The sequence below is a fragment of the Oreochromis niloticus genome, linkage group LG15, assembly GCF_001858045.2.
Source record: "Oreochromis niloticus isolate F11D_XX linkage group LG15, O_niloticus_UMD_NMBU, whole genome shotgun sequence".
In the NCBI taxonomy this organism is placed as follows: Eukaryota; Metazoa; Chordata; class Actinopteri; order Cichliformes; family Cichlidae; genus Oreochromis; species Oreochromis niloticus.
Window position 1 is genome coordinate 17,388,297 of NC_031980.2, and position 23,787 is coordinate 17,412,083.

The 23,787-nt window shown below is 38.5% G+C and overlaps 2 protein-coding genes across 14 annotated transcripts in view; one reads left to right on the plus strand and one right to left on the minus strand.

Annotated features, from left to right (window-relative positions):
* Positions 1 to 8,872: 8,872 nt before the first annotated feature.
* On the minus strand, positions 8,873 to 11,881 carry LOC100702807 (toll-like receptor 5). The gene is made up of 2 exons (XM_019345473.2): positions 11,628 to 11,881; positions 8,873 to 10,948 (listed from the first exon to the last, which is right to left on the minus strand). Exons 1-2 carry the CDS (start codon positions 11,829 to 11,831, stop codon positions 9,071 to 9,073), a joined length of 2,082 nt encoding a protein of 693 aa, XP_019201018.2. The 5' UTR covers positions 11,832 to 11,881; the 3' UTR covers positions 8,873 to 9,070.
* A 5,905-nt stretch (positions 11,882 to 17,786) lies between these two features.
* Positions 17,787 to 23,787, plus strand: part of LOC100702539 (dystrobrevin beta) — a 46,771-nt gene continuing 40,770 nt past the window's right edge. For 3 of the 13 annotated variants that reach the window (XM_013272012.3, XM_013272025.3, XM_013272018.3), the window contains exon 1: positions 17,788 to 18,102. The gene's annotated coding sequence lies outside the window, so the exon portion shown is untranslated. Of the gene's footprint in view, positions 18,103 to 22,579; positions 22,759 to 23,787 lie in introns of those variants that run through there. The other 10 variants (XM_025898812.1, XM_013272022.3, XM_013272013.3 and 7 more) reach the window with 5 other exon arrangements.

Sequence of the window (23,787 nt, forward strand, 5' to 3'; positions counted from 1 at the left end):
ATGTAAAGAGTAAAAATATATAAACAATATTTACAACAAACACATTCACCAATGAGGCGACGGCAAGAATGGCCTGGACATATCGACATATGTTTAAACCCAATAATGGTCACTGGAATTGGGAAGTGACCATTAGAAATCCTGCTTGTCACTTTCTTTGGGATTTAAAAAGTGAAAATAAGAGGCGGTGTTTAAGTTTTTCCTCATCTAAAGTCATAGAAATCACACCCTGAGTCTGAAAAATGTCTTGGAAGTAAAAAAAAATCAGAAATCTGCCTGTAGTTGTGAATCAAAATGATAAATTAAGCCTCTTCTAAACAATGGAAACTTGGACACGCGGGTTGTTTTTGACTCAAAAAGCTGGCTTCAGTCAAACAAATTCTTCATTCAGTCGTGTGTCGAAGAGCTTGACCTGCAGCAGTTTCTTTAAACTCGTGATCAGTAAAGAAATGAGAACCAGTTGCTTAACTTACAGTGTATGACTGAAGAAACCCCTCTGACCACTTCAACAAATCTGTCGGATTAGCCAGGGTGAATCACTACCAATAAACTAAACCAACAGAGGTTGCCGTCTCGAGGATGGAGCACCTGTTGTGCCTAGGAATCAACACGAACATATGTTCACTGAACACATTTTTCTCCTTATTTTGCCATGTGGTTTCTATGAAATTGTACAGTAAATAAAAAAGAAAAAATGCTTTTGTTCACTTCTGCTTCAAACAGGGAACCTTCAGTTAGCAGGTTGTGTGCAGTCAGGTGTGCACAGTTTAGTGTCACTGGGTTCATTACTTCCTAAAGGGTAAAAGGAGGAAACAGCAGGGGGTCAGGCTGACTAATCATCAATGTATTATTGATGCGAAAGGAGGTACTGCAGCTAAACCCCCTCAGTGGGTGTACAACAGCAAAGAAGAGTCATTAACCTGTGTAAAAGTAAAGCGTATATCACCAGTGTGCAGCACATCTCCAAACATCAAATCAAATGGAAACTTGGACATTCCTGAGATTTCTTGGCATTTTCAATACATGCTTGAGCTCTCACTGGGGCTGCAAATACTAGCTGAAGTCCAAAACCCAGAAATATTTAGTTTACAAAAATTAAACCTTAGGATACTGGAGCAGAATACGACTTGACATTCTGGTTTTAGAATTGTTTTAGTTAAGGGAGCAGAGTAAACACTCACGGGCCACTTTAATACTCAGTTATGTTAGATGTAAAGGTTTGAAATGGCAAAAAACCCCCAATTTTCTAGTTACAAATTAACATCAGATGCTTTTGGAATGGTTAAAGCCATTTAGAAACACACACTGAGCATTTTATATGTTTAGTTATCAGTATTTGAGCCTGCAGCTGACCCAGTTTTTAATGTGTGTATATAAATATCTAAAAATAGACTTTAACTGCTCTGAAGCTTCTTGTGTTCATATTGTATAATGGAGGTTAAATCCATTCAACTGCTTTGTTGCAGCTTTTTTAATACATAGTATTTCTGATAGAATATATTGTGCATTTATTTGGATGCTCGTATTAAACATGGACAAGGTTACAAATAATGAGGTCTGTGTTTGTGGAAGTAATCTCTGTGAAGGTTACATGATCAGGTACCACTGCCTTGAAGTATTCATACGCGTTGCACATGCAACATCCTTGTAAGTGGTAGAAGATCAGCATAAAGCTTCCTTACAATCAATAACTGAATATGAAAAATGGATGTAGCTTACAGGTGTGATGCCACTGCGGAAGCACCATAAGCCGGGGTGAATGCAAAACAAAATCTGTATATAAGAGAAATCACTAAATACTATCCTGGTGAATTTATGCTGGCAGTTATAGTTAGATCATAAGTTTAAAGTCTTTAGCGTATGAGGGTGCAGTGTCCCTCAGTTCTGCAATGAGATTTTCCTTGTGCTAGTGTTTGATTTTTCGTACCTAAGACAACCTCAAGCTTCCAAAAAATGGGACATCAGTCCACATTATGAGTTCAGAACTTGGAATTTCTTTCTGGTTACAAATAAGTGCTCAAAAAACAAACAAACATATAGAAATTTAAGAAAAAAAAAATCACACAGAATGTTGTTTATGATTCTGAAAGACCTCATTTTAATGCTAATTTGTGTATGCTGTTTAATCTGCAGCATCAGTCCTGCCCCCAAAACACTCATGAATCGTGTTTTAATTTCTAGGGCAGACAGTGATGTGAGTATGAGCGTGATTTTCTTGAATAATGTAGGAACAAAGGTATGATGTAACATAAACAATTTCCCTCTGAGCGCTGCTAATTTATAGACATTTTAGCTGTGGCTGTGGGGGTGGGGAGGAGGGAGGCGAGGACGCGGATGGAAGAGAGGAGGAGGGGTGGATGGATGCAGGCATCCAAAGACAATCAGGAAGTGAGGAATAACTGTGGAGGAGGTGGATACTGAGCCTGTTTCCATGGTAACCTGCCAGTAGAGGGTGAAGGGGATGGGGATGGCATTGATGGGGGTTTGTGTGTTGATGTATATGAATGTAACATGGTGGACCAGATGGCATTGATGGAAATAAAAAAAGATCACAGCCTCCTTCTCATCAATCGTTTTTCTTCCTCAAATCAATAAATTTTGCATTGATTTGTTTTAGGCAGTTTCATTTTCATGTGTGTTTTGCCTGGGCAAAGGTGAGCAATAACATTTCACTTCATTTGCTCTCACTTAATCTTATTAGTTATGATGCCATTAGCCTTGTTAAGACAGCCAATACTAAAACACAAATAAGTTCACCAAGAAGAACGCCGGCTCTAAAATACAAAAATGAATGGACTGTGAATCCAACAGTGTTACACCTGCTGTGAATACAGGAGGTCTGAAGGTGCTCTTGAAGATGAAAACTGATCATGTTAGGACACAAAACATTTACATTTGTTAAAAGTTACGCGATTTTAAAAGTGCTAAAATGAAAATGAGATAAAAACAGTAAAATAAAGGCTAATAAAGGTTTTAATATGGACCTTTGCTTTGCTTGAAGAATATTTTGCTCATACCGTCTAAAATGAGTGACCTAATATGAAGAGGACACATAGCACTGTGAAAATCCGTGAACAGTATCTGTGGGAGAGAATCTGTAACAGCAAACACGGTGAGAGAAAGGTTTTCATCTTTTGATGGGCCATTTTAGGTTTGTGATGTCTGATGCTTTTATTTTGAAAGGAGAAAGTGATAGCAGAAGAAAAGGAGGAGGGAAGGACAAAAGGTGACAGGAAAGTAGAATCACAAGCAAAAGGTTCGTTATCATTTATTTCATCCTGTGAACAGGATTGAATAACAATATAAGATTTCTAATAGATTTTCAATGTGAAACTGTGTCCAGCCTATCAGATTAGCATTTTGTGACTGAGATGATGTTGTCGGCTAAAATAGATTAAATGCTATATTTCGCACTTGATTTTATGGTCCTGATTACTCTTCCTGTGAGGGCAACTTTACATAAACAATGTTTGTTTTCTAACTTCACATTAAGCCGAATAGATTTATTCAGTTATTGTCAATATAAATTCAAATTACTTTTCAGAGAAACTCTTATCAGAAAAGGCTACTAAGCTGACAGTCAGCTGACCATATCTTGGTGCAGATTAGTGAACTATGATTTGAAGTCAGAGCGTCATTCAGCTACACATACACTGTTTACTTCCCTTTGCTGTAATATAAAATAACCATAATGGCCATCAATGACATGTTTTACTAGTTCTAGATTTTCAGCTATAAGAAATGCTGTTACAGAATTTATTTATTAGAAACATGTAGTTTTGAATTTTGCAGCCCTGATTGCTGATTATTGCTCGAAAACTAGTACACATATTTCCAGGTAATCATCACACTTCTTGGCGTTTGATTTAATAGATTATTAATGTGTAATAAGCTACAATACCAATATGTTAACAACATTTTAATATACTATGGCTAATTGGTTGTTACCTTGGTGTTTGACTGGTAATAGCTTGCTATCTTCGTTTTATTAGCTTCTGTGAACACTTTATTACCTCACTAGTACTACATTATTACCAAGTCATAAAAGAACACTTATATCTTAAATTAAAATCAAATGTATTAAATGTTTCAAACCTAAATTAGATTTTCGATTTGCTTAGTTACAAGTCTTCCAATGATATATATGTGTTTATATAAATATACAATTACACAAACATGTTAGATATGATTTGGCAACACACACGCACACATGCACAGGTCTATAAATCTGAGTCTTATCAGTAGTCTGCCCTCAATCCTCCTGCTCTTGATCTTTAATATTTAATGAAGAGAGGAGAGAGCTGCTTTATTAGGATGGCAGGAGCACATTTGGTTCAATAATTTACACAGTTACAAGCAGATTATAACAAATGGAAACACAGAAAACAGAGAATGAGCTCTGCTGACGTTCATTTAGGAGTCCCGGTTTAGCTGTTACACCATGATGTGTTTTTGTGTTGTTTCTACAAACGCTTCAGTTACAGTCAACTGAACATTATTTTTGTTGACCTCATTCCCTACTTATCTTGCTTCAGCAGTTAACAGACCTATTTACCCAATTTATCTAATGCAGCGGAGTTAATTTTATCAAGTGAACAAATGATTTATTCTTTTTAGCTAGATGGAAGCAGCTTCACTGTTTATATCTAACCGATCATGCATCTGATCGGTGCATTGCTGCACAAAAATGCCAGCACTGAAAAGACCGTGGTGTTGTTTCACACGTGGCCATACTGCACTGAAAAGCATCCTGGAGGTCAGTGATTATTGACTGAGCTGAGGCTGCCCTCTGCTGTAAGATGTCAGCGAAAACAGCTGCTTTAGCATGAAAGGAGACAGCTCATTTTTACATGTAAAATACATCAGTATATAACATCAGGCTAAAATAAAATACCTGCAAAAAACAAAAGAAACAAACAGTCTTCACATGAGTTAGAAAGTCCTTTTAAGGTTTTACAATGTCAGTGATAACTAGTTTGATTTGACTGCAAATTTACAGTAGCACCAGCGCTCATGTAAAATATGACTTTGAATATATAAATGATTCTCCCAAGTTTCCTTCTGTTGTATAGACTGACAATAAAAGGTGGCTTTTGTGGCAGGAATCTAAGTTTGTCCTCTTTTTACCCATCTAATGTCCAAGACCACAGGGACAGAAGAGACTGTGAGACGAGTCTGTGATCTACCTTTAAATGACAATTTGAACCATAAGTGTTTGAATGAAAAGACCTGCTCCAACTAATTTTTAGTCCAGTTTTTGTTTACTGTGGCATACATCAGCCTTTTCTCCTCAGCCCATGGCTCAGGTCCTTTGTCTGGCCTTTTCGGGATTTGTTTTCCTATTTCTTAAGGACTGTTATTTTTAAAGATACTGTTTATTTGCTGTAGGTGGTTTTTAGGCTTATAACTTCTTTCTTTGTATAAAATTTCCCCAATTTCCTCTTTTTAAAGACACACTGCAAACCATACTGAGAGATTTCTGGCAATAACTCTTAGAAAACTGCCTTGTTCGTTTAAAAAATACAGTTTTGTGCTTTTCAAACTGTGTTACCTGTGGCATTTTTTGTGATTTCAGATTAAAAAATTGTAACAAATTATGTGTTTTGAGACAGACTGAAATAAAAATAGACCCAAAGATGTCATTTAAAATAGCCTTTTTGCTAACTTGAGTGTTTTGTGTGGATACACGCTGGTTTGTTCTATTAATGGACTGAAACTTACCAATGAATAGAAGATAAATCAAAATCGTACACTCCTCCAGCGATTATTTCATCATGATTTTCCAGCTGACAAATACATTTTTGCTCTGTTTTAGCTGCTTTCACTGCTGTGAGACCATCGCAGAAAACTCTATCAGAGGAACCTTATAGACACTAGCAGGAAATTCACATCTGAGCTCTTCAACAGGACTCAGCAGCCTCACGTTGGTCTCGTTCAACCAAGTCAGGAAGCTCTTCAGATCAGTGTTGCAGTGGAATCGGTTCATCCGGAGGTCGAGGAAGCTCAGAGAGCGGAAAGTGGCAGGGTTAGGCGAGGCTATGAAGTTGTTGGAAAGGTAGAGTGCTTTTAGACTTTTTGGAAATGCGTCAGGCTGGATATATGTCAAGGCGTTGTACGAGAGGTCCATCTCTCTTACTGAAGTGAGGCCCTTGAAAACACCTTGAGGGAGCGACTGCAGCGCATTGAAGCTCAAATTGAGACCAGCAACATGCCCAAAATTGTCAAACAGATTGAGACATTTACCCTGAGTCCAAACAGACTGCAGGGAGCTGCCGTGAAGATCAAGAACTGTGAGATTATTCAGACCGACTCGTCTGCTGAAGGAGCAACTCCTGATTCTGTTTCCTCCATAACAGAGATGCCTCAGTTGTTCTACTGAGTTAAATTCTACTTAAGTACAGTAACGAAGTATTTGTACTTTGTTACTTCCCACCTCTGCAGAAGTTCTTTATATCTAACACATTCTCGTTTATGATAGGTTTATGCTGACAAACCTGCAGGGAAACACAGATGGCAACCACCTGAACGCCCACCGTCCACATCACCGTGTTCCTTAAAAAAAGAAGTTTAAATCTTTGTTCTTGGGTTTAAAAAATGATGTCGCCTGTCCAAAGTGAAAAGCTAAATTCTACAGAGGATTCTGCGGCTGGGTTTTTATCAGTGTTCACATGTGTTGGGCGTTACATCAGTCACTGCAGGATAAATATAATGCTAAACGGCATTCCCCTTTTTCTTTTGCAGAATCCAGGTTTGCATAATGAGGAGAAGTACCTTGAATGTTCTGCAGTCCTCTGCTGATGTGTATGTTTTCCTCCTGCTGGACTTTGCCTTTTGACTTGGCTCATGTGTCCCTTTCTGCTAGGGGGTGCCGTTCTATTTCTTCCCCTTGGACTCTGGTTGTTGATTTGGACTTTTCTTGTGGATTTTCCAGATGTGCAACTTCATAAATGAGAAATATATGCTTGTATGATCTGCTTTGTTTTTAGTTTAAAACACGTAAATTACAAATTAATCAAATGAACATTATTGTTGTTGTTGACTTCTTTCCCTACTTCTTTTCCACAGCGGTTATCAGTTGAATTTATATGTTATATAATCACACCAGAATGAATCTTAATAAGCTGGAAGCAGCTTCAGTGTTTATATCTAACTAATCAAACATTTGACTGTTGCAATGGTGCAAGAAAATCCCAGCAGTGAAAAGGCCAGCTGGTGTTGTTTTAGAGGTGACCATATTGTACTGAAAAGCTAGGAGGTTAATGACCGAACTGAGGCTGTCCTCTGCTGTAAGATGCCAGTGAAACCAGCCGCCTTATCATAAAATTTCTGAACTTACTTGAAGGACACACAGCTCCTTTTGAGCTCTAAAAATGTACTGCTATATAAAAACTCTACCTAAAGTAAAATAAATGCAAGAAACAAATACTCTTGTGATCTTTGTTGGGCTATAAAGTGCTTATAAGTGAGCCGGTATTGCACTTTCAATGACAACACGTTCGATTGATGTGCAAATTTACAGCTCCACCAACATGCATGCAAAATATGACATAGATTTGAATATAAACTGTAAATGATTCACCCAAGCAGATGTTGCAGTCCTACAACACACTGTGCCTTTTGTGGCAGTAAGTCACATTAAGTCTACATTTCTTTTAAAAAGTTTAAGTTTGTTCTATTTTTACTCGTCTTAAATTACTGTGCCATTAATTGGAGAAGAGGAAACGGATTAAGACCACAGGGAGAGACAACATTGTAGTATGGGATGTACCTTTAAACTCCCCTTAATTTTCCTGAGGCGGTATTTAGTTTCAGAAAAAAAATGTTTGAAAAAAGGTGATTGTGCAAAAACTTTGAATATTGTCAGCCTCGTCATGTCCTTAAGTGCATATTTAGTACTAACATGTTGGCCCTTGACTAATAAACAAAATATTTAAAGCAACTAATTAATGTTAAATATGTTTACCTCCATATGTGTAACTGTGATGAGTTTTGTAGTTTTAGTAGACGAGTCTGCTGCAGATTATTGATTAATGTGTACTTGCAGATATCTGTGTGATCGAGTTAGTCTGAAAAAGATTTAATAGATCAGTCAAGTACAATTAGTCTTTTCTCTCTTCCCTCAAATTTGTGCTTGTTTTTTCTTTTCCTTTTTTCTTTTTAAAGGATTCACTTCATATCCCTTTAATCGTTCCCTGACCCCCTCAGATTTTGCATGGACTCCTTAATTTGCCTCGACCTCTATATTGGGTGCCGTTGTGGATGAATCTGTTCAAAACCCCCTGAATTTCTGGCAGCTTCAAATCAGCCTGAATCTACTAGAGAATGTTCATCCATCTGTTTGTCTCCTATATGGATCCTCTTCGTGTTTAAGGTAAGTGGATCCTCTTCCAGCATCCACAGGGGTCCTGGACAGGACAGCAAGTGATTGTTCTGGAGCTCCAGAACAATCACTTGCTGTTGATATCATAGAAAAACATGCATTGCTTTTGTGGAAGGTTTAGAAATTAGTACTTCAGAAGGAAAGCTCAGGTTGAGCAGTTTGCACATAAAGTTAGAGAAGAAAGATTGACATGCTTTGGACATGTGCCTACGAGGAATGGGGGATATACTGGACAACGAATGGTGAAGATGGACCTCCAGGCAGAAGGCATGAAGACCATAGGGCGAGATGTTGGAGGATGATCTGCTGCAGCGACTCCTAAAGGGGGCAGCTAAAAGAACAAGATTTAAAATTGCAGTACTGAGCTTGTCTGGACTTTTCCTCAACAAAAAGCAAGTAACATGCCACAAGATTATGCTGCCCCTTAATGGCCCCTGAATTATTAAACATCCTGAATTCACCCCCAGCTTTTCATGAGAAGAGACCATAGCCTTAAATTGATATATTTTTTTATTACATCTGGGTTGGGTTTTTTTATAGACTAAATCATACATTTCAAATACAAGTTTCAAATTCAGATCACATGCACAACTTTAATCAATGATACATGACACTAGTACACTCCTCCAGCGATTATTTCATCATGATTTTCCAGCTGACAAATACATTTTTGCTCTGTTTTAGCTGCTTTCACTGCTGTGAGACCATCGCAGAAAACTCTATCAGAGGAACCTTAAAGACACTAGCAGGAAATTCACATCTGAGCTCTTCAACAGGACTCAGCAGCCTCACGTTGGTCTCGTTCAACCAAGTCAGGAAGCTCTTCAGATCAGTGTTGCAGTGGAATCGGTTCATCCGGAGGTCGAGGAAGCTCAGAGAGCGGAAAGTGGCAGGGTTAGGCGAGGCTATGAAGTTGTTGGAAAGGTAGAGTGCTTTTAGACTTTTTGGAAATGCGTCAGGCTGGATATATGTCAAGGCGTTGTACGAGAGGTCCATCTCTCTTACTGAAGTGAGGCCCTTGAAAACACCTTGAGGGAGCGACTGCAGCGCATTGAAGCTCAAATTGAGACCAGCAACATGCCCAAAATTGTCAAACAGATTGAGACATTTACCCTGAGTCCAAACAGACTGCAGGGAGCTGCCGTGAAGATCAAGAACTGTGAGATTATTCAGACCGACTCGTCTGCTGAAGGAGCAACTCCTGATTCTGTTTCCTCCAAAAAAGAGATGCCTCAGTCGTTTTAAACCGGTCAAAATGGTGGAGACATCATCCAAGTCTGTTAATCTGTTGTCCTGAAGGTCTAGATGCATGAGGTTACTGGCAAACTGAGAGATGCTGCTCACTGATGAGGGTGCCAACTTGTTGTCATTCAATAAAAGAAAATCTAAACTTGGTAGAGGAGCAGGGAAGCCTAAATCCCTCAGAGAGTTTCCTGTCAGATATAATAATTTCAGGTTGGGAAGTCGACTAAATGACTGATAACCCAATGCACCAATGTGATTATGAGACAAATCTAACACCTGGAGGTTTGTCAGAGAAGCAAATGTGTAAGAATAGATCTCCCCAAGCAGGTTGTGTGACAGGTTGAGCACTTTTAAATGATCCTGAAGACCTTCAAAGGCATTTCTGTGTATCTGATTGACTTTGTTTTGGGATATATCAATGATTGTGACTTCTGTCAGTGCACTAAACACCCCCTGTTGCAATGCAAATATTCTGCTTTTAGACAGATCCAAAGAAAGGACTGAGCTGTTGTGCAAGCCTTCAAATGTGCTGCGATCTGGATCAGGAAGATTGTTGAATGAAAATCCTCTGCCCATGTGCCCTGACATTTTCAGATGGGAAATTTTTGTCCCCTCGATGGCTTTGAAAAACTGCGTGCACTGGCCCACACCAAACCCGTTGCTTGACAAATCGAGTGTCTGAAAGGTCAGATCTCTGAAAGGATTCCCACATTTCTTCCAGTCAAACTTACCGCTGGACATCTCTCTCAGGTACACTGAGTTTAAGTTCAGAACTGTGAAGGTTTTTCCCTGAAAGGCAGCAAGATCAGCCTCACAAATTTGATCAATTTTGTTCAGCTTGAGATTCAGGTCTTTCAAATGAGTCATGTTGACAAAGAAGGGAGAAGGCTGGAGTCTTTTTATGTCGTTACCAAAGAGGCTGAGAGTTTGTAGGGACAGCAGCGGTTCTAGATATTTGTCCCTAAGTATAGATTCTTTAAGTGAGCAGTAATCCAGGTTGAGAATCTGTAGACTTGCCAACCCTTCAAACGCCTGCGGCTCCAGCTGAAGTCCGATGTTAAAGTCGAGCGAAAGCCTCCTCAGATGTTTTTGTCTGCTGAAGGCGTGGTTCCTGATCACAAGCCGCGCATGCTGTCGTCCGAGGTCCAGTACCTGCAGCTCCTCGAGGCCTGACAGGGAGGTGGAGTTGATCTCACTGATGTGGTTCATCTCCAGGTACAAATGGGTGATGTCAGGAGGGAGAGGAGGAACCGAGCGGAGGTTCTGGAAGCCACAGTAGGCTACGGACCCCTTTATGAGGCATGATGAGAAACAGCCCGACACCTGAAAGTGGCACATAGACATATAGTCGAAGCAGTGAGTCATCAGAGTGAATCTGTCAGCTTCCACAAACACACATACAGGAGCTCTTTCATACCACACATCATTTATCATAATACATCTCTCTGTTGCTTTGTTGTTTTTGAAATCATTTATTTTACTTCTTCTTATTGTTTTGCTATTATTGTTATCATTGATGTTATTTTTATCATTGTCATTATTATTCTGGATTCTATAATAGTAGGATTTCTCAAAATTATTCTCAAAATAAAAGTATTTATCAAGTTTTTATTCTTTTTTGTAGTTGTTAAGGACAACTGTTAAAGACTTTATTTCTGTTCTAATAGCAAAAATTAGACTCTACATTGTATCATTCTCCTACTGTGAGAAATTTACCGCTAACATCTGAATAATTTCAGAGTCACCTCAAAGATCTGAACTATATCAGAATGCAGTGATAACACTGAGCACCACAGACAAAAGAAATAAATCAAGTGCAAATGAAAGCTGATGAGCAGAAGCAACCCCAAAACAGACTATTCTTTTTAAAACATGTAAATCATTTTTGACCTCTCTCAGTTAGAGTATGTTTCCCTCCACACATTCAGAGCTGCTTTGTATATAATTTACATCTCACACACTATATAAAGATTCGCATGTATGATAGGTTTACATTACTAACCTGCAGGAAAACACAGATGGCAACCGCCTGAAGTCCCACCGTCCACATCATCCTGCTCCTTAAAGAAATCCTCTTTGAATCTTCTGTCTTCGATGAAAAAACACCGATGCGGCCCGTTGAAAGCAAAAATCTGAATTCTGCAGAGGACTTTGCGGCAGCGTTTTTATCTGTGAGTGTTTGTGTGACATGTGCTGGGAGGTACATCGACCCCACAGCGTAACCGTGACGCTGAAAGGGATTTCCTTTTTTCTCCTGCAAAGTCCAGCTTTACAACATGAAGGGAAGTACCTTGCATGTTATGCAGTCCTCTGTTGCTCACGTATGTTTGTTTACGTCCTGGAGCTAGTCCGGTACACCAGGTTGCACAACTGGTCCAAAAACATATGTTGCAGGTTTTTATTATGCAAGTTACCATCAGCCTTCATTATATAATCTAAAGGTTAATGTTTGAAGGCCTTGGTTCTGGTTTTGATTACACTGTTGTTTAGTGACTCTGAGTTTTTGTGATGCTGTTGGGATCTGGGTTCCTGTTTTGCTTTTGTGATGTTTCCAGTCTGTTTCCAGTCTGTGTGTTTACTGTGTTTGCTCCTGTCTCCATGTTTAAGATTTGTCTTTGGTCATTTCCTGCTCTTGTTTTGGATATTGCTTCCGTTCTACCTGAAAGCCTTTGTCATTTTTCCCAACTCCACATCCTTGAGTCCTCTTCTTAGCTCCTTTCCTTATGTCTTAGTCCTTCAGATGCCACCGGAAGACGCGAGGAAGGAGATTCAAGCATAAAGGAGTCAATGCAGCAGGCCAGAATGAGGCATCATCACTGTGAAGCGATGTCGGTTAAATATAATGCTTCATAAATAGTTTTCTCTTATAAAATACTGCTGCGTTTTATGACTTCATGTGTAACAGTGGGTATGACATTGTTTTACAGTTTGAATATACCTCTTTTACGCACTGAAGGTAAGAACCCTTGTGTAAAGGATACACCTGTGCATCCTAGATTATAGCTCCTCTTGCAGTCTCCTCTCTCCTCTGTCCTCTGGATGTTTTCTAGGATCTGAAAATCCTACAACAAATCACCGTGAGTTCGATTTCTAGGTCACAGGCAGTAGGAAGGAGGACAAAGGAGACAAGGTAGCACAAATTAGAGAAATGGGAAAAGCCTAAAGTTGCATGTTTGTTTTGCTTTTTTCTCCTTTTGGGTTTCCTTTATGCTCATTTTTGTATTTATTCAGTCTTCCTTTTGGACTTTGCTTTTTGACCTGGCTCCCATGTTCTTTTTTTGTCTGGGATTTCTGTTTGCTCCCCTTGAATTCTGCTTTGGATTTTTCTCAATGATTCTCAGGATGTGCAACAGCCTTTAAAAAGCTTTCAACTGTAGGCACTAATAGACATATTAGTGTCCCTGAACAACATTGTAGATATTTTTCTAGCCAAATAGTCTGCAATTAGCATGGTTTAGCATTACAGTATATAGACAATCAAGAGTTATTTGTTATTAGCTTGTTATAGATGCATTTATCTTTAAAGGGCCTTTTTTGACAGTATCATTTTCATATTTCATTGATTACTTTAACATGACGTCATGTTGTGGCTTTGCTCTGAACTCTTAAAGCTTTTTTCTGCATGTAACCTTTCTTTAATTATTCTTCAACTTTTTCTTGTTGTTATTATAATTAATGTTATTATTGACACGTTTGCTATTCAACTATTGTGACATTAAATAAATAAATAAAAACCTTTATTTAGAGTTTATTTGTGATTAGTGTTCTTGTTTCTACTTCTCTTGTCCATGTTTTCAGATATCTGTATAACGTCTTATGTCTTATGTCTGTTTTATTTTTTATTTTCACCTGAGCTTTTTTTTGTCCTATTGTACTCTATTTAATCTATGCTGCTGTTAGGTGTGTTCAGTCTTTTTGCCTGCTACAACATAGGTATCTCTGAACTTCTGGAATTAATCTCTGCCACTACATTTTGATTTTGATTTGATATATAGAGCTTTTTAATGGCCTGTAGATATGAATAACTCAGTTCCTCTGCAGGTGTTGATGTTAGATGTGAAATTCTTTTATGTGCTGAACATATTTGGACACATCTGGATGTACCTGTAACAGGAAACTGTTTTAGTCATGTTTGTTCTGATTTTCTTTTTCCTGTCATGCAATCAATTTGTACATTAACATTATGTCAGTGAGTTACTCTCTTTCCTCTCACAGTTTCCTAACAGCACTCTTGCTCTTTCACACATCAACCCTTTTCTGGTTTCTTTGTCACGTGTTGAGTCATCCTTTCAGTAGTCACCTAGGGAAGTTCGGCACAGAGATGTACTGTATGTCTCAAAGTGATGAGTAAGCCATAGTTTCAAGCTGAAACTGCTTAACAAGTCAGTTTGCACTCTGAAGTAAAGAGTCAAATAATAATTTCCAATATTTTAGCTGCATAATCAGTGAAGAGGTGTTTATAATGCAACAGCTCTCAGTGTGGGAAGGAGAGGTGTTTACTGGAGTGTGCGTAATTACTTAATCAGAAAGACAAGTAGCTGTCATAATATGATCAAAGTTTAATTTTCATTGTAAGCTCATCTACTCTAATGAAACACTCCAGTGTAGATGAGTGTGTGTGGTGTGATCACACAGCGCTGTTGAATTTCACAACCTTGGGAGAATAAAGGTTGCGTGAAAGGAAGAGACACAGAGGTGGCCCGGCATTGTGCCAGTAATGCTACAGCAGTAATTAACACGCAGAAGCCCACGATCAAGGTCACAACAATCCATGATAACAATATTGTAAGGCTGCAGCGCCACGTCAGTCATTATTTTCAGTACTAAAAAGTTGCCTGGACATTTCAAGTATTCTTCCTGGACATGCTGAATATCTTTATTCCAATGGCGTTCTCTAATCAGCTGTGGAAAACTAAAAAATGAACAAATCTGAGTTAAATTTCAGAGCAGATTTGGAAACTAGCAAATATTCACCTTAATTAATTGCATTTTTCCTTTTAAAAATAGACTTGTGATAATTGAGACAGAACAATGCTGAAAGCTAAAAAACCTGAAACATGACATAATTTCCAGAAAATTAAAAACATTTTTAAACTGGAGTTTTTATCGAACAATTTGGATTTTTTCTTTTAAGAAATTAAATAATAATTTTTCATATATGTGTTTTAATTGGTATCATTTTTACTACATCTGGCATTTTTGATCAATTTATTTGGGTTTTTCCTGAAAAAAAAATCCCACTAATGATGTAGAGGTCTCACAAAAAACTCATGTATCAGATACATGTATTATAAATGTGATATTACATTAGCTACACTGTAATCTACACTGTGCCTCGACCACTGTGCTACTGTTTGTGAAGAGTACTATGATAAAGGTGGTAATTCATTTTGTGCCATAACTGCAGCACAGCTCTGGATCTTGTTCCTTGCTTGAGTCACTGGAGTTTGTAGGCTCAGTTTTAGCATCACTTTAGTACAGACATTAATTTAAAATATTCTCAAAGGTAATTTTCCTCCTTATCCTCAAATTTCATCCACCTACTTAGTTTAAGCAGCTGCAGTGGTGTATGGTTGCAATGCAAAGCTGCTGGAGTGCAGACTCCCACTACAGAGGCTTCCAGGTAACTGCCAGGAATGGATGCATTAAGTGCTGTACCATTGTAGTGGCAGAGAATGTAAACGATGGACGACCTTCTGGGTCTGAAAAACTAACATGGGAGTTTCTTAAACATGCAGTTCCTTTAGTGACACCTGTGGTTGGCAAAATGACTTCTGCCCCTCACCTTTGACCTCATCAACACTTTCCTGATGACTTCATGGGATCAGTCACACATTTCAAGTCCTACCTAATAAAACATTAAGCTCATTTGGTAAATTATGGTCATTCCAAGAGTCAGCAAGGAGGGTAATCCAGGATATGCTCATTTGCTATTTGTAAATCACAAGTCGACAGCCAATGATTGAGCTGTTGCACACTAGGTCATCACGTCTGGTTTCAAAACGCCAAGATGGCAATAGTGAAAATGCTCATTGCTTATAACATGACTGCAAAAAATAAATGGGTGGACAACCAGTAATCTGGACTTCTCTTGTTCATGTTCTTTGTTTTTTAGTTTAGCCCTGCTACAGGAAAGTCGTATTAGACAAAGAACTATTGTAGTGGAGTCAAACAGAGACTTAAAAGCAATACACACTTGCGACATTGTTTAGGCTTACTGATCTGTCCTTTTTTGATCTTTGATATTATCTTTGTGTGTCTTTCTCTGTTAAAGGAAACTCTTCAAACAATCAGCATTTAACCTACTGACACAGGGTCATTGCTGTCAGGCTACATGCTGTATGTTTCCCTTCTATGTAGCCAAAATGATAGAATAATGGACACGAACGCAGTACACAGCACTGCCATTGATAATGGGGCTGGTTTATTCTACTGGTCAATCACAGTATGGCAATGACATAAATGTCATGTGACCCAAAAAGCATTATTCCTGTAGACCATCATTATAAAACAACATCTGTAAAAGCAGCTGCTTGCAGCCCATGAGAGTCATATTTGAAAAACCAAGTTAAAAAAGTGGCTTTTATTTGTGTGATGTCATCATAATATAAAGTTTATGGGCCCGGTAAGAGTGTGAATGGGCCTGGGGGAGGAAGTGCAGTAATCAGCAAGCTGCACCTGGAAAGCTTCTCTGGTTCATCCACATCGACGTACTGAGGAAAAATGGAAACTCCTCCTCTACATTCTTTTTTTTTTTTTTTTAAAAGGAAGAGAACTGTTGGCGTGATGTTCTTTTTAAGAAATGTTGTATTAGTTTCATACAGTACCAGATGTAACAGGACTCAAACCTTCCAAAAAGTTAAACTGTTGTTACAGTCCACAAAATGTTTTGTTTTGTTTTTTAGCAAATCTGAGACAAGCCTTTGTGTTCTCTTTGGTCAGCAGCGGTTTTCATCTTGGAACGCTGATTTTTGCCCAGTATTTTTCTTATTGTTGAATCATGAACTCTGACCTTAACTGAGGCAAGAGAGGCCTGCAGTTCTTTAGATGTTCTGGGTTGTATTGTGACCTCCTGTATGAGTCGTCGACACGTTCATGTCGCTCCTTGAAGATTTACCCCGTTCCAAGTTTTCTCATTTGTGGATAATGGCTCTCACTGTAATTTGCAGGAGTAACCCTTTCCAGACTGATAGATGTCAAACACATATAAGTCACACTATTAAATATTGTTAAGGTATTAATTTAATTCATCGGTCATACATACTCCTCCTTAATATGCCATTTATAAATGCAAATATATTATTATGACTATGATTATATTTTCAGCTTTGCATGGTGGAACATATCTCTATTTACAAATGACATACTAAGAAGGAGTATTGATAGATAAATGATCAATTAAGCACTTGCCAATACCTTACTAATGCTTGACTGTTGTAAAGACTCACCTTTCAGCACACTTACTCACTTCACACTTAACACTGTGACATCATTATATAGTGCTAACAGACTTTATTTCTCAGCTGTTTCTGTATATCGTGGTATGGTGCATTGGGTTTTTAAAAAAATATATTTTAGCCTACAAGCCTAAATTACAAATTAGGCTAGTAGGCTAAAAGTTATTTTTTTAAAAACCCAATGCACCATACAAAAAAAATTTACAAAACCAAAACATTTGGTTAATTAAATCAATATTTAACACGGGGAGTGAAGGGGAAGAGAATGGTTTTACAAATAGGGCCAGGTGGGTTTAGATCATTTTTTTTTAAAATAAATTGAATTATAATTTAAAAACGACGTTTTGTAATTATTTGAATTATTTTTGTCTAATACAAAAATTGTTTGATGATCTGACACGTTTAAGCCTGACAAATATGCAAAAATATAGGAAATCAGGAAAGTGGCAAATACTTTCACAGCGCTGTAGCACTAAGAGAGTTAGTATTTTTAGTTAGAGATGGGAAATAATAAGATTCTTTTGGGTGGGGGGGTAATGGGAACCCAAACACTAACTTTGCCCTGGGCCCCCTATGCAGTTCAGTCGGCAGTGTCGAAATGACTCATTCCTTTTATTCTTGAAGTACATGTCATTTTATTGAGCGAGTAAAGTCGGACGAACTGTACTACTGACTGTGAAGTGAGCTGGTTTTGTGTCAGTGGCAGCTCTGAGCCGAGGGGAGGGGGCAGGACTGACTGAGAGGAGTGACTTTCTTTCAAAAATAGTTCACTTCTTCATCACAGCAGCAGCAACCGGTGCAGCAGCAGAGGCAGCAGCAGCGGGTATGGAGGGTGTGAAACATGGCTCGTCACGGAAATAAGTAACGGGACCGAGGGACGCTGTTATTTAAACCGAGGAGGACGCCAGAAAGTACCGCGAAAAGAGAAAGAAAGAAACCGAGATACATCTAAAGTCGGAGCCACACGTTTCAGTGTTGATGTTGGTGTTTGGACGCGAATACCTGCCGAAAATAATCCCGGTGAGTGCAGCGCGTCTCTCAGAGGATGTTAAAGACTTATAATATGGTGCTGGAGCAGTAGTTTCACGATTTATCCACATTAACAGCGACTTTCGGTGTGAAATGTACCAGAGTTAGTCAGTGAGAGGTCTGAGGAACACATTCATTCGGGGGAACAAGGTGAACAGGGAGTTAAAACTTTCCTGCAACATGGCCGCTCAGATGTCACTCAGCTTCCCAGAAGTAGGCAGAACTAAAAATGAGCTTTCACTCGACCCTATTTAAACGTAAATACGAGTCCAGAAAGTATTAAATAAACCTGTTTAAAGAAAGGTTAGACTCAAACGAGAGTCCAAAGCGGTGTCCGTCCCTGTGCGGAGTTAGACCCAAGTTCTGCCCACTTTTTAAATCAAAACTTTTGTCCTCTCATATGGGAGGAACGTTACTCCATTCAAAAAACTGTCAATTTTACGTTTCTTGGATGATTGCCAAACACACAAGCTTTCTAAAACACAATGTAATACTTTTTTGACATTATAAAGGGTCATTATAAAATTCGGCCCACACCTTGGGCGTAATTAAAGGATACATATATGTATTATAGATGTGTGCCTATGTACAGTTATGGTCAATAAGCTGAATGGAAACAGATGTAGTTGGCTGATAATGCTTTTGTTTTTCATAATCAATCATGTGACTGGTTGGGTGAGAGGAAATGTTTTAATAACTCGAAACCGCTGAAAAGCCATTTCATGTGACATGTGCGGGTCAAACGAAATGATTTATGACACCACAGCCTGCCAAAAGATACTACTGGAGATAACCAAAGCATTTAGGGGGAGTCTAGCAAAGCATGACAGCACCCAAGCCATCCATATCCAGCCCTCAAGTGTGCTCAGCTGGCTCTCCTTCTGCAGTAGCACATATTAAAGTTAAACTCAAAATCATTTACATTCCTGCACTTCTCTTTGCTGCAGTGAGGAAAATATCACTTAATTGATAAAGTCTCAAATTCTACATTTAGAAGTGTGAAGTAACCTTGCCGAATTGACCCTGAATTGCCAAATTGCAGTCTGGCTTCATTGGGATGGTGAAACAATAATATACTGTGAAAGGTTTATGTTTAAATCCCCTATAAATAGTATTTATGGAAGCTTATGTCCAACCAGTCCTGCTTATAAGTATAGTCAGCCCCTAAAAGGCCAGAATCCTAATTTGCATTATCAGTTAATCTTATGCATTTTTCTTCAGTCCATTCAAAAAAATAAAAAAATTCACTTTACTGTTATTTAGAGCCCAGCGTGGCATCTTTAGCAGTTAAAATCCTCAAAAATGTTCGCGTTACTGTTACATTTAACAAGAAGAGCATCAAATCTGCACACCTGAGACACTACAACTAAATAATGTGTGTCCTTTTTACCTGAATCATGATTGAAAAAGTTAAATCAGTGTCAAAATTGATGCATATTACAATACTTAACTTTCTTAGGTATTAAAACATACTTTGCTGATAATGAGATTATTTCAGGTGTCTGTGTTTATCTGTCGTTCTCAAACCAAACTGAATTAGCATTCAAACTTCAGGTAAAACAATATCTAAACAGTCAGGTTCATAGCAATCAGAGTAGCTGTGACTAAACACAGGAAATTGTAGGAAAAGTAGACTTCTTCAGACTTTTCCTCCCCGTGGAGGAAGTTGAAAGGAGATGGAAGGCAGTGAAAAAGAGAGCGATTGCTGTAACTGATTATTTGTGTCTCACACTATCCCCCGAAGGCACATTTTCCCTGGTAGATACATATTATGCACTTTAATTGAGCAGTGGGCGATTTGTTTACACCTTTAGTGGAACATAATGAAAGGGGAAGCAAAAATTAGCCATTCCTTTTTTCCAGGCATCCAGTCAAAACCCTGCATACAATACCAGGCATTTAAAAAAAGTTTGACCTGATTTACCTGCAGAGATTCTGTGTCTTTGCACCATCTCTCAATTCGTTACGTTTCATCTCAGAGTCTCCTCATTGTCTCCTGATCTGCAGCAGTGTTACTGTCTCCTCTGTGGGTGGGAAGATAATAGAGGTGAGGTTGAAACCTATGATTACCCACCTCTGCTTTGTATAATTTCTCAGGAATTAAATTATAGTGAAATGGAAGCATTCTGCATTTTGCATGTTGGAGCAGCTGCTCACAGGGATTTCTGACTGTTTACTCTCAGGCATGCTTGATGCTTCTGAGTTTGATGGCTTGCAGCAGTGCAGTAAAATGCAGTGTAATGACAGGCTTGTTTTCAGTGCAGAATTACAAGTTTAGGAGTAAATTTGTATAAGAGCTTGTTTTAAATTCCCGTAATAGTTAGTCCGCGGTGATTGACACTACAGTTTGCACAGTCGTAGCTGCCTGTTTGTCCCACCAACTGAACATTTTTAGTGTTACTCTGGTGTCTCTGTGCTGTCTTGAGACATAACTTTCACTTCCCATCTCTTTCACTTTGTTTTTCTCTGGCCCCGTCATCCTGTTGCTTGCAACATTTGTTTCTCACTGTTTGCTTCCTTCCGGCTTCTTGGTGGATCTTGATTTCTCAGTGTTTTTCTTCTTATCTTCAAATCTTTGTCATGTAGTCAAACTGTATTTCTGTCTCTATCAACCTCTGGATGTCATTCTTTCTTTGTCTGTACCCTCCAAGTGAATAGGTGCTGTATTGTTATGCATGCCATTTTGATATATTTTTTTTTAATAGTAAAACAGTTTCATGTGAATTTGTTGGTCTATATTTTATGTACGAAGATCATGAAAATCTGAGTGGCAATATAGGTATACTTGTTAAAGTTAAAGGCTTATTTTATAGTAGTTTTCAATTTGCTATTACCACATTGCAGTGTTTTGGCCTGAACTAGAGTAGCAAGATTTACTACTTCAGTGATTCTGCACAGAACGTTTTAAATATTACAAATTACTAAGATTTTTTATTAGTCTGAATCCAAAAGCAGCCTGACTTTGATGACTTTTTTGTAAGAAGATAATCCAGTCAAACATGTTTTTTGAAATGTTTGTAAAATGTTTTTTCTAGTATCACTGAAACAAGAAAGAACCTAGTCTGCAAATTTTAAACCCAGTGGTGTACAGTGGCAAAATTACTAATACTTATAAATCTGACTGTACTTGTTTTGTCAGATTTACTTTACTGTCACCTGTTGCAAAAAAGTGCATTAAATACTGTCTGATATGCAGCTATTAAACAGCTCAATAACCCCTACAACAAACTTAAAAAACAAACTTTCTTTATAGTAAACCGCTTCATATCTGCAGATCAGAACATGCACCTCCTCTGTCAGTCCTCCAGACAGCCGTGGCATGCTAGCTGTATATCTTAAATGTGAAATCAGAGATGTGCTGCTTCTGTTTTTACCTGCTTGGTGATGGCCCCCGGGGTTACGCAGGGTCAGTCTGACTGTCTCTTTTTGCAGCTTAGAGATTGAAGGTCACGGGGGAGAGGCTGGAGACGCGGGGGGAGTTTTGATTTCAGTTCAGTGCAATCAAAAGTGTCCCTTAAAGAATAAAAGGCCCTAAGAAAGGGCATTAGTGGAGTCTATGTTTTGATTTGTAGTTTGTTTTTTTAATTTTCTTAGAGTTGTCAAGGTATTTAAATGACAAATGCAATCTTTTTTTGTTATTATTTTGAGGAATAAAGTAAAATATTTGGAACTTGTCAAGTTAGAAATGATCAACTTCTGTTTACTGATGGGTTTATTGATGTAATTTTTTTCCCCATAGTGTCACATATTAGAAAAGAATTGCAAGACGTTGTAACCACCCCACTGTGGAAAATTTAAAGTCCGTTTATGTTCTGTCATGTATATAATGTCACAGTATTTTCAGTATTTTAGTCAACTTTCACTCTATACTTTGCAGATACTGGCCCTTCACGGCCCGCAGTTTGTGCAATATTGAGCTAAAAGTTGGGGGAAGAGAGCTTAAAGTGGAGCAAATGAGGTTTATTTTGAACTGTGACTCTTGTAAAGCTTCTTTAGCCGAGTCACAGAATAAAAATACGGAGATGGGACTGAGCATAGTAGATCCAGGGTAATACTATATCTAGTACAAATACAGCTACCAAGTGACAATTTATTTGGCCTCCATTAAGCTTTCTCCATTAAGCTTCAGGACCCTTGAGACTGAGCCAAACCAGCCATTAATGCACTCAGCCACAGAAAAATTCAAGTGTCTCAGTTGTGTGAAACTTGAACTTTTAAATAATTAATTTAGAAAAATACTGCAGAGCTTTTATTTTATTTTTTTGTCTGGCCAAAAAGCCTCACCTGTTTTACAGTGACGTGTCATTTAGAGGATAAATGGAGCTCAGAGGTATTTCAGAAACGTCAGTGTCTAAAGTTGCAGCATGCACTACTGTAAGCTCATCATGTGTGACACACACACACTAGTTATGTCCTGTCAAGGCAGTCGGTGAGGATAGTGAGCAGCTGCAAGTGGTAATGTGGTCATGTGGCATGTATAGTGTGCGTGCAGTGTTAGAAGGGTGGTAAACAACACCGTGTCTGCCTGACGCCCATTTCTGTATCGGTGTTGTCGTGTCAAAGTTTTAGCTTTTGGATTCACGCACAGATCGCAGCGGTGAGTTGAGCGTGGGCGCTGGAAGAGAGGGATTTTTGGTATTTAAACTGGTAGGTGTGTGTGTGTGTTTGTGAAAGAGAAAGTGGTGTTTGTGTGAGGGAAGATCATGTGTGTTTGTTTTTTATTCAAGGACCATTTGTCATGCTCAGGTGTTAAGCCTGTAAAAGTGTAACTGCTGTTTTGATGAGGTACTTAGGTGGTGTGTGTGTGTGTGTGTGTGTGTGTGTGTGTGGGGTAGCTGTTAATGAACAGGTGCACTGGCTGGGTGGTCAGCACTGGTGCAACGCCCAGTTTTCACACTATGACAACATACGTGGCACACTAAAGATGCATCGAGTGCAAAGTTCTTGGCATGTATCGATTTTTAAAATGCCAATTCTGATGTTATATTTGTTTTGGTTATTTACTCTGCTAACATTATAAACAAGACACAGACAGTCACGTAGGCGGTACAAAAGATGGATGAAGCCACTGTGAAGTTACCCATTGGTTATGAAGCTCAAAGCTTTTAGCCCTCAGAGTGTTTTGACACCAGATGTGATGAGCTAGGGGTGGATCTGTCTGTGCATGCTCATTGGCTAATATCTTGTGACTGACAAGTTGTTGGTCAGTTTCTTTCGGAGTTAGCCAGTCTTTCATCTCACGTCTCCAGGTGATTCAAAATGCTGCTGCATGTTCTTGTTTTTTATCTTTAAATGGTCTTGTCCCAGTCTTCTTCTCTGAGCTGTTTTACTTCTAAACTGCTGTCCGAGCTGCTAAATCATCTAAAAAGTTATTCTTTCATATACAGAAATCTAAAGAAAGCTCATTGTTGCCCCTAGATTATGGAATAAATTGCCTAGTACGTTAGACAGTCAACTACATTGTCCATTTTTAAAATTCATCTTAAAGCGCTTTTATACTTTTTGGCCTTTGACCCAGCATGAGACGATGATCCTACTTGTTTTTAATCATAGTTGTTTTGTTTTTGAAATAGTTGTTTTCATTGTATTCATTATTGTGTTGTGTACAGTGTTTATCCCTATCTGCTGTGGCCATTTTTCCAGTGCTTTATAAATAAAGTTGACATGGTAATCCTC

Excerpts from the sequence above, each read along its gene's own strand:
- LOC100702807 (XM_019345473.2), bottom strand. The coding sequence starts at position 11,831 with ATGTACCTCCCAGCACATGTCACACAAACACTCACAGATAAAAACGCT. Across the intron at positions 10,949-11,627 it reads CCATCTGTGTTTTCCTGCAG|GTGTCGGGCTGTTTCTCATC; the intron begins GTTAGTAATGTA and ends TGCCACTTTCAG.